This window comes from Rhinopithecus bieti, unplaced genomic scaffold (assembly GCF_001698545.2).
Source record: "Rhinopithecus bieti isolate Rb0 unplaced genomic scaffold, ASM169854v2 scaffold_34297, whole genome shotgun sequence".
NCBI lineage: Eukaryota > Metazoa > Chordata > Mammalia > Primates > Cercopithecidae > Rhinopithecus > Rhinopithecus bieti.
The window spans coordinates 43,912-54,720 of record NW_016814629.1 but is presented as its reverse complement, the minus strand read 5'-3'; the positions used below and the strand labels follow the sequence as shown (position 1 = coordinate 54,720).

At 38.3% G+C, this 10,809-nt stretch overlaps 1 protein-coding gene across 1 annotated transcript in view; it reads right to left on the bottom strand.

The window, feature by feature from the left end:
• Nucleotides 1-7,908: 7,908 nt before the first annotated feature.
• Nucleotides 7,909-10,809, bottom strand: part of ACADM (acyl-CoA dehydrogenase medium chain) — a 43,253-nt gene continuing 40,352 nt past the window's right edge. Inside the window, exons 11-12 of the mRNA XM_017851594.1 lie at nucleotides 10,354-10,602; nucleotides 7,909-8,709 (exon numbers count right to left, since the gene is read on the bottom strand). Coding sequence (XP_017707083.1) covers nucleotides 8,638-8,709; nucleotides 10,354-10,602 — 321 coding nt within the window. The 3' untranslated portion in view covers nucleotides 7,909-8,637. The remainder of the gene's footprint in view (nucleotides 8,710-10,353; nucleotides 10,603-10,809) is intronic.

The following is a 10,809-nucleotide window of genomic DNA, read 5'->3' as shown; positions in this document are numbered from 1 at the left end:
GAAGGCGTTTTTTTTTCTGGAGAACATTTGCATTTGCTCTGACAAGAGCTAGAGAGCGATAATCATCTAAATTTACATTATGTAAACATAAGCATCAAGTATCAAGCATGTGCTACATAGCTGGCCCTATACATAGATGGCCCTATAAGAAATGCTTCTGGCCGGGCGCGGTGGCTCAAGCCTGTAATCCCAGCACTTTGGGAGGCCGAGACGGGCGGATCACAAGGTCAGGAGATCGAGACCATCCTGGCTAACACGGTGAAACCCCGTCTCTACTAAAAATACAAAAAACTAGCCGGGCGAGGTGGCTGAGGCAGGAGAATGGCGTAAACCCGGGAGGCGGAGCTTGCAGTGAGCTGAGATCCAGCCACTGCACTCCAGACCGGGCGACAGAGCAAGACTCCGTCTCAAAAAAAAAAAAAAAAAAAAAAGAAATGCTTCTACCCTGAAGGAGCCTAGTGGGAAAAATAGTTGGCAAATAATCTGTGTCAAATTCTCTTACAAAGGCAAGGTTAGTATGCTATGGAAAATGTGCCTGTAAATCAGATGGGAGAGAGTTGTGGTAGAGGGGAAAACAGAGGGACACAGGGATTGATAAGATATCCCGGGAAAGGCAATGCTTGAAATAAGAATAATATAAGCATCAGACCCAGAAAGTAACATTATTCAGATTGTTAATAACTACTGAAAGAATGAAAAATAAACCTCACTTTCTACTGTATAAATTCATTCAACTAATATGTATTGAATGCCTAGAATATGCCAATATTATTCTAAGTTCTGGGGGTACAGTGGTAAGCAAAATAGAAATATATGTAGGAAACAAACATTCTAACAATTCAGTTTTAATTTTTATTATTATTATTTTTGAGACAGGATCTTACTCTCTTCTCCAGGCTGGAATGCAGTAGTGGGATCAGGACTCTCTACAGACTCATCCTCCCAGGCTCAAGAGATCATCCTCAGTCTCCAGAGAACTGGGACCAAAGGTGTGCATCAACATACTGTGACAGCAGCCCAGCTTTTATTTATTTATTTATTATTTATTTATTTTATTTTTTTAGGAAGTAGGGTCTTCCTGTGTTGCCCAGGCTGGTCTTAAACTCCTGGGCCCAAGCAATCCTCCATCCTCCTGCCTCAGCCTCCCAAAGTGCTGGAATTACAAATATGAGCCACCGCCCCCAGCCCAATTCTTGAACTACATTTGAAAATTCTATTCCTAGGTATTTATCCTATGAATATACCCCCTTGGTTGTGAAATGACTTATGTGCAAGAATAACCACAGGAGCGGTCTTTGTAATAGTAAAAGATTTAAATAATTTAATTGGCCGGGCCCAGTGGCTCATACCTGTAATCCCAGCACTTTGGGAGGCTGAGGCAGGCAGATCACCTGAGGTCAGGAGTTTGAGACCAGTCTGGCCAACATGGCGAAACCCCGACTCCACTAAAAAAATACAAAAATTAGCTGGGCGTGGTGGTACACGCCTATAATCCCAGCTACTCGAGAGGCTCACACAGGAAAATCGCTTGAACCCAGGAGGCAGAGGTTGCATTGAGCTGAGATCTGAGATCACACCACTGTACTCCAGCCTAGGTGACAGAGCAAGACTGCATTTAAAAAATCAAACTAACAAACAAAGAAACAAAGTTAATTGACCATCAAAAGGTTAAATAAACTATGGTATATTCATTATACAGCTATTAAAGAGAATGAAGAAACTCTACATATATGGAAAGGTCTTTAAAATATACCAAGTGAAAACAGACATAAAATGAAAGCAACAAACCGTACAGTATGCTATTTATGTGGGAAACAAAGGAAAAAATATATATCTGTGAATGCATAGAATTACGAAAAGCAGCTGCCTAACAGGAAAATATTCAGTGAAAAGTAATCCTTTCTTAAATTCTGTCTACCACCCAATCCTTTAAGACAGGATTACTTTTCATTGAATATTCTATTACATTTATTCAAATAAAAATAATCCCCCTCCAAAGAAATGTAGTAGCTATGCTATAATAAAGAATTGAATTCTTTCTTTCTGATATTGAATAATTAACACTGTATTAGTCCATTTTCACACAGCTATAAAGAAATACCTGCAACTGGGTAATTTATAAAGGAAAGAGGCTTAATTGACTCACAGTTCCACGACTGAGGAGGCCTCAGGAGACTTTCAATGATGCCAGAAGATGAAGGGGAAACAAGATCTTCTTCACATGGTGGCAGGAAAAAGGAGAGAGCGAAGGGGTAAGAGCCCCTTATAAAACTGTCAGATCTTGTGAGAATTCACTATCATGAGACTATTATGTGGGAAATCACCCCCAGGATTACAATTCAAGATGAGATTTGGGTGAGGACACAGAGCCAAACCTTATCAAACACCATTTAGCTTTGGCCATGTACACAGAATTTCTGTGCTACTCTGATGCTTGCTCAAGGGCTCTGCTATAAACTAGAAGCCAAATTTGTGTTTTCAAGAAAGGGCAGTCTTAGAGCCTCATGGAAAGAACCAGGTGCTTTGGACTACTGATAAATTCTTCAAAAAAATAGATTCATGGGTACAGGCTTCTGAGCAGATATAGATTAGACAACTTTCAAGCCATAGCAGTGAACTGAGTCTGCATTTCTAGGACTCTCTTCTGGAAACAGACTGATTCATGAAAGCAGTCCACCGACCCAATTTCCAGCAGAATAATTACACAGGACTGAATGAACTGATGAGAGAAATTTAATCATGGTTATTTATTTATTGGAATATTGTTGATGTAGTGTTCTATTTTTATGGTATATGAGGAAGCCCTTTAAAATTCTTCATAAGCTATTGATTTCATGTACTCCGCTTTTGTAGACTGAAATTTTTCTTTTTTCTTTTTTTTGCAACAGGGTCTTGCTCTGTCATCCAGGCTAGGGTGTAGTGGTGTGAACATGGATCATTGCAGCCTCAACCTCCTAGGTCCAAGGGATCTTCCTGACTCAGCCCCCTATGTAGCTGGGACCACAGGTGTGCATCTCCACATCTAGTTAATTTTCTAATTTTTTGTAGAGATGAGGTCTCACCATCTTGCCCAGGCTAGTCTTGAACTCCTAGAATCAAGCAATCCTCCCACCTTAGCCTCCCAAAGTGCTGGGATTACAGGCATAAACCACTGTGCCCAGCCCTGACATTTTTAAATGGCATGTGATTCTAAGCCCTCAGATTTCAGGAATGTGCTGAATCTCCTTTTATTTCATAGCAATATTCAAAAGGAATCTGACCTCCTTTTTACCAGGATAATTGATTAGGTCATGAGGACCATACCTAGAGTGTCCGTTTTGAAAATAATTCTAATTTAATCAGTTATGATAAACCTGTTATTAGAAAACAAGTTGACTATATGTAGAATCAATGCCTATAAAGCTGTCTCAATAACACTGGCAAAGTGCCTGGCTTAAATGTTTGTCTTATCAGTGGTAAGGAAGAGCAATACTCAGCAGGCCAGGAACCCTAGCAAATTTTGAAGATGTTAAGGAGAGAGATTCACCCAAGTTCTTAGGTACTACAGGAGAAATCTAGTGGAGAGTTTCTTGGATTTGGTTCCCCAGCCTTGGGATGTCAAGCTATAGAGGCTTTTAAAAGTCCAATTTGAGGTTTCCGATGAAAAATTTCAGACAGAAGTTAATCCTGTGGCCTTAGTAATTTGTTCAGTACTGTATGGTTCTGGATTTGCAAAGTAAATTGGAGGAGATCTACATGACTAATGAACACTCTTGCTGTACTGTACCTAGGCAAATAATCCAGATAAACCTAATGAAATTTGCTTTTTACTGATCAGGAATACTTGTGGCAAATTCCTTTTGATGAAAAGGAAGATACTGTTAAGAAACACTGTCAAAGTCTTGAAAAAGGATACAATAAATTATTGGGTATCCCTTTAGTGGTGTGCTAGGTATTATCTAATGGATCCTCTGCATATTATCTGATGGGATATGTACCATTGTCTTTTTATTGGATAGACTGTTATACAATTGTAAATGTAAATGTTAAATTGTAAAAAAAAATGGAAAGTAATGCAACTGAACCTGAGCTGCAACTAATTTCTGCTCTGTAAAAAAGATGGTCCCATTAGGTTTTATTGCCCTATACCAGTGGTCCCCAACCTTTTTGGCACCAGGGACCGGTTTTGTGGAAGATAATTTTTCCACAGACTCAGAAGGTGGCGGGGCGGGGTGGGGGGAGATGGTTTGGGGATAAAAATGTTCTCAGATCATTAGGCATTAGATTCTCATAGAAGCACGAAACCTAGATCCCTCATGTGTGCAGTTCACAATAGGGTTCGTGCTCCTATGAGAATCTCATGTTGCCACTGATTTGACAGGAGGTGGAGCTCAGGCAGTAATGCTCACTCGCCTAACACTCACCTCCTGCTGTGCAGCACAGTTCCTAATGGCCCAGAGACTGCTACTGGTTTGTGGCCTGGGAGTTGGGGACCCCTGTCCTATAGGATATGGTTAATCTACTAGCAAATTCTTTTTTTTTTTAGACGGAGTTTTGCTCTTGTTGCCCAGGCTGAAGTGCAATGGCACGATCTCAGCTCACCACAACCTCCACCTCCCAGGTTCAAGTGATCCTCCTGTCTCAGCCTCCCGAGTAGCTGGGATTGCAGGCATGCACCACCATGCCCAGCTAATTTTGTATTTTTAGTAGAGACAGGGTTTCTCCACGTTGGTCAGGCTGGTCTTGAACTCCCCATCTCAGGTGATCCGCCCGCCTCAGCCTCCCAAAGTGCTAGAATTACAGGCATGAGCCACTGCACCCAGCCTAGCAAATTCTTTTAAGCATTTATTACTGCCTATTATCTGCTCTTCAAATTCTCCCTTATACCAGTTTTAACTTTGTACTAATTCCTTCATCCATTGAGTTAAATATAGTCTTTCACATATTAAGAAAAAACACTGTTGCCAGTGGAATTTAATCTTTAATCTCCAAAGACCCTTTGTACTATTTGATAATGTATTCAAATTAATGGCCGTAATTCTAGAAGCCATATCAATGACGATTTTTTTTTTAATCCAGAGGAGTCACTGAATAATTCTTCTCCCTCTATGCAAATTGATGACTCTGATAGATTCCTTAAACATTCATTAAAATTCGGTAAAACTACCAGATCACATGTAAAACTATGCTTTCTCTAGGAACCATCAATTCACTAATGGAGGCTGCTAACAGTCACGTTTGTAGTCCATGACTGTACCTACTCTCCTTCTTGTAATGGCCCTAGCTAGTCAGCAAGCTTATAAATGTGGTGGTCAATCCAAAATAGAAATACGCTACAGTGAAGTCTGATTCTATCGTGGGATCAAAGAAGCAGAGACAGTTAGGCTATAGAACAACAATGAATAAAATATGACAGAAGTGGAGAGTTAGCAAAAGACTACATATATTTCATGGATTCTGGAGGACTGACTATTCTGGTTTTAGCCCCTTCCTGAGACTGACTCCATTCCTGCCTTTCACATCTATGAGTCATTTCCACATACTTAAAATACATATTTGCTTAAAGTAGTTTAAATTCATTTGTTACTTGTGACTAAAAAGGCTTAACTGGTACAAAATTACGTAAGTGCTTAATCTTTGTTAGCAAGGATACTGTAATATTCTCATCATAATGCTTTGGAGTACATTTATATGTTGTGTAGAAACCTTTTCTTTTCTCCTTCCTTCCTTCCTCCCTCCCTCCCTCCCTTCTTTTGGAGTACATTTATATCCTGTGTAGAAACCTTTTCTTTTCCCTCCCTCCCTCTTTCCCTTCCTTCCTTTTTTGATGGAGTTTTACTCTTGTTGCCTTCCTTCCTTCCTTTTTTGATGGAGTTTTACTCTTGTTGCCCAGCCTGCAGTACAATGGCATGATCTCAGCTCACTGCAACCTCGGCCTCCTGGGTTCAAGTGATTCTCCTGCCTCAGCCTCCTAAGTAGCTGGAATTACAGGTGCCCACCACCATGCCCAGGTAATTTTTTGTATTTTTAGTAGAGACAGGGTTTCACTATGTTGGTCAGGCTGGTCTCAAACTCCTGACCTTGTGCTCTGCCCACCTCAGCCTCCCAAAGTGCTGGCATTACAGGCATGAGCCATTGCATCTGGCCCTTTTTTCTTTTTAGACAGGGTCTCACTCTGTCACCCAGGATAAAGTATAAATGGTGCCATCACAGTTCACTGAAGCCTTAAATTCCTGGCTTCAGTGATCCTCCCACCTCAGCCTCCCAAAATGTTGGGATTATAGGTACGAGCCACCATGCCCAGCCCATGTCTAGAAGCTTTATGTTTAGAAATGGTTGCGCCTCTGTACTGCAAATTCAAATTTGCATTTGAAATATATCCATTCTATTTAATTTCTGATTTCTACATAGTAGCAATTAAGAATTCTCTAAATTTCCTTACCAATCTCAAGTTGTATCATTTAAATAAAATTTCATCATTGAGCATGAAGGAAATGTCATTTAAATATTTTATATTTGTAAAAGATTAGATTTTTATTTTGGCAATTCAGTGTGGTATAAGAAATTTATTTGGTCTTTGTCCCCAGTTCCTGGCACAGAGCTCCTAAAATCCTTGGAATTTCTTGAGTGCTTGGAGTATCTTCTGTTATTCCTTAGAAACCTTTTCAATCATACCTGAATTTGGCATATGAGATGACTTAGGGTGGGGCCCCTAGATAATCTCAGGAAGAATCTGGTCACCAGAAGGACTAAGTCATTAGAGGGTGATGTTATGGACTGAATTGTGTCCCTCCAAAATTTCTGTGTTGAAGCCTTAACTCCCAATGTGATTGTACTTGAAGACAGGATCTTTTAGGAAGTTAATTAAGGTCACGAGCATAGGGCTCTAATCTCACAGGGCTAGTGTCCTTAGAAGAGGAGAAAAAGACGCAGGAGCTCCCCCTAACCCAACCCTTCATGATGCACAGAGAAGAGGATATGTAAGGACACAGAAGGTGGTAGTCTATAAGACAGGAAGAGAGGCCTCACTAGAAACAACCCTAATGGCACCTTGATCTTGAAATTTTAGCTTCCAGAACTGTGAGAAAATAAATTTATTTAAGACACCAAGTCTCTAGTTTTTTTATGACAGCCCTAGGAGACTAATACAGTTGGAAACTTCCAGCTTTCACCTTGGACCTCTAGGGAGAAGTGAAGGACTGGAGATTGAGCTCGATGGAAACTACTGAATGAGAGTTGGGGAGCTTCCAAGTTGAGGAATACAGAGACATGCAGGGAAGGTAATAAGATGGAAGAAGGCATGGAAGCTCTGCATCTCCCCTCTCCCTCCATATCTTTCCCTATGTACCTCTTCATTAATTGTTCCTAGTTGTACCCTTTATGATATAAACAGGTAAATGTAAGTAAAGTGTTTTCCTGAGTTCTGTGAGCTATTCTGGCAAATTATCAAACCTGAGGGCAGGGTTATGGGAATACTTGAATTTCCAGCCAGGTTGGACAGAGTACAGGTAGCTTGGGGACTCAGGACTTGTGACTGGCCTCTGAAGTGAGGGCAGCCTTATAGGATTGAGCCTAATCAGCTGCATAGTGTCAGAAAAGAATTAAAATGTAGGACACGGTTGATGTCAGAGAACTGGAGAATGAGATATGATGTCAGAAAGCACTCTATTTAGTATAACTTTAATAATACCAGTTTAGCGGTATTTGATATTTAGAATTAAAAACAAATATTAAATTCAGAGATTTGAGTTCTTATATTATTTCATATTTATATTTTCTGAGGTCTTTAAAATATAATTAATAAAAAATGAACAGGTAACTTTATTCAATTCAAAATTAAAACTTGACTTTTTTTCATCATAGTAAATACACAAAATATACACTATTATATGAAGTCATGAAATTTCCTGAAAAAAATACAGAAAGGTGTGATAATAAGCACTGAACAATTTTATTAAGTTCTTTGCCAAAATGCAAACATATGAAATGAGATTGTGTAAAACAGACCAAAGGCTACCTAGAGACCAACAGCCATATAAAAATAATTTAAGGCAAGCTTCATTGATTTATTTCAAATAAGGTAAGTGAAATATGGGTTCAGAATTAAGATTTTCAAGAAAGTTCTTGTAGCTGTAAATTAGGAGAATATGAATGTCAAAATTTTGACTGTTTCTGTGCTAAACTGAAAGCAAATGCTTTCCAAACTGCAGTAAAAAGAACTTTAATAATATCATTAAGTCTGCAAAGTCACTGACAAGTTGATAGTATTCAAATACTAAAATATTTTCTAAATGTAAATTTTGTAACATCTCGAATGCTTTCTAAGCCCACTTTTCGGTCATTACAAAAATAAAATTCCAAGAAATTTCTGCGATATTAATCTTAAGAGATCAAAATAACAAAACATATGTACTTTTCTAAGTTAATGTAATTCAAGTAAAGTAGTACTAAAGAAAACACATCATTTTAATAAAAACTAAACCTGCTTAAGAGACATAACAGAGTTAAGCAAAAGTATAAACTACTAATAATAAGCAGTTGCTTAGATTTAATATAAGAGGATTTATTTTTATTTTCACTGGAAACAACGTTAAAGCCCTTTCTCTTTTCTGGAGCTGAAACAGTGGATTGTTATTCAATGTTTCTACAGTAATTTTTTTAATTTTTATACTTGCCAATGTGTTCACGGGCTATAATAAGTCTTTGAATTTGTGAAGTACCTTCATAAATCTGCAAAAAAATATAAGTGTAGGTTAAATATCTTTAGTACATAAATACTTTGATTTATTCAGCATTTTAGATAGTAGTATAAGCTGCGTTGTAATATAAAACTGAATCAAAACATATATAGTGACTGTAGCCTATACAGATTCCAAAACCTGATTTTGTGAAAGTCTGAAAATATGGAATTCTCTAAAGATTGGTTTAAGTTATAAAAAGTCATGTATCAAAATTTTGGAGAAGAGTCTTCAAAACATAGAAAAAAGAAAATATATTTACATTTCAGAAAATTTGGGAAAACTGAAGTTCATTATGGCCAAAATATTTGTCCAACTTTTCTGAACTGTAGTTAGCTAGCTGTCTCCTTAAGTCTTTTATTCTTAATTTTTTTCTCCCACTGCCTATGGAACAGAGTTGCTAAAGAAAAAGATGCTGGAAGGATTTCAAGAGTCAGACCTTATTTCCATTCTAAACTTCTAACTTTAGCCATTCATTAGTTTAGCTTCTCAGATGGCAGATAAAATCTAAACGGTTGATGATAATAATAGTAATAATTATAATTAAAGACTCTAGGAGAGGAAGAGTATCAACACATAAACCTGTGACTTTGGATAAGGCACAAATTCTGGACCTCAGTTTTTTCATGTCTACATGGAGAGGCCACACTATGTCTAACATTCCTTCTCACTCTAGCCTTCTGATTCGAACTCAATATTTCTTTTTTTTTTTTTTTTTTTTTTTTTTTTTTTTTGAGAAGGAGTCTCGCTCTGTCACCCAGGCTGGAGTGCAGTGGCCAGATCTCAGCTCACTGCAAACTCCGCCTCCCGGGTTTACGCCATTCTCCTGCCTCAGCCTCCCGAGTAGCTGGGACTACAGGCGCCCGCCACCTCGCCCGGCTAGTTTTTTGTATTTTTTTAGTAGAGATGGGGTTTCACCATGTTAGCCAGGATGGTCTCGATCTCCTGACCTCGTGATCCGCCCGCCTCGGCCTCCCAAAGTGCTGGGATTACAGGCTTGAGCCACCGCGCCCGGCCCGAACTCAATATTTCAAATGACCGGATGAATCATATAATTTGCTAGGTGTAGGGGGAGCAAGGGCAGAGATACTGAGGAGCAAGAATGTGGTAATTATTAAGTAATTACTTAAGCCACATGTAGAGAACATGCACATTTATATTTCCTTTTACTAAATTCCTTCTAAGTTTTTTTGACTACTAATTTAATTTGGAATTCATCTACATCACTGTCTCCTCATGTTGGTTTTTGACTCCAAGTATAGTTACAATAAATTAAATAGTTGTCAGGCAAGATTCAAATCAAAATAATTAATTTTAAATGACATGCATACTTTTTGGAGAGAAAAGTTTGGGTCACAATGAGCTAAGATGTTAAAACTCAAAGAAATCTAATCCAAACATAATACACATGTCTGTACCATTTGTTTTTTTAGCCTATTCTCTCTTCAGACTTATACTTAATCACAAATAACATTCTTCTTTCTATTAATTAATTCCAAAAACTGGCTCACAGCCATATATGAGAGTCATTTATTGCTACTAGGGACATAAAATTTCTAAATAATCAGAAATCTACTTTGTCATTTATGAATATTCTCTCTCCCTTGCAAACCAAAAAAATCATCTTTAACTTTACCTGATAGATCTTGGCATCCCTCATCAGTTTTTCTACAGGATATTCTGTATTAAATCCATTGCCTCCAAATATCTGCACAGCATCAGTAGCTAACTGATTTGCAATATCTCCAGCAAATGCCTTTGCAATAGAAGCATAATAGGTATTTCGACGACCAGAATCAACCTCCCAAGCTGCTCTCTGGTAACTCATTCTAGCTAGTTCAACTTTCATTGCCATTTCAGCCAGCATAAATGATATCGCTTGGTGCTAGAATTAAAAAGAAAAAAGTTAAAGGATATTTATTGAGAAAACTTAAAAGTTTTTTCCTGGGGCTTATTTTTATAGTGACGAGGTCTTGCTATGTTGCCCAGGCTGGTCTGCAACTCCTAGCCTCAAGCAATCCTCCTACTTAGGCCTCCCAAAGTACTGAGATTACAGGCATGAGTCACTGCGCCTGACCTTTTTTTTTTTTTT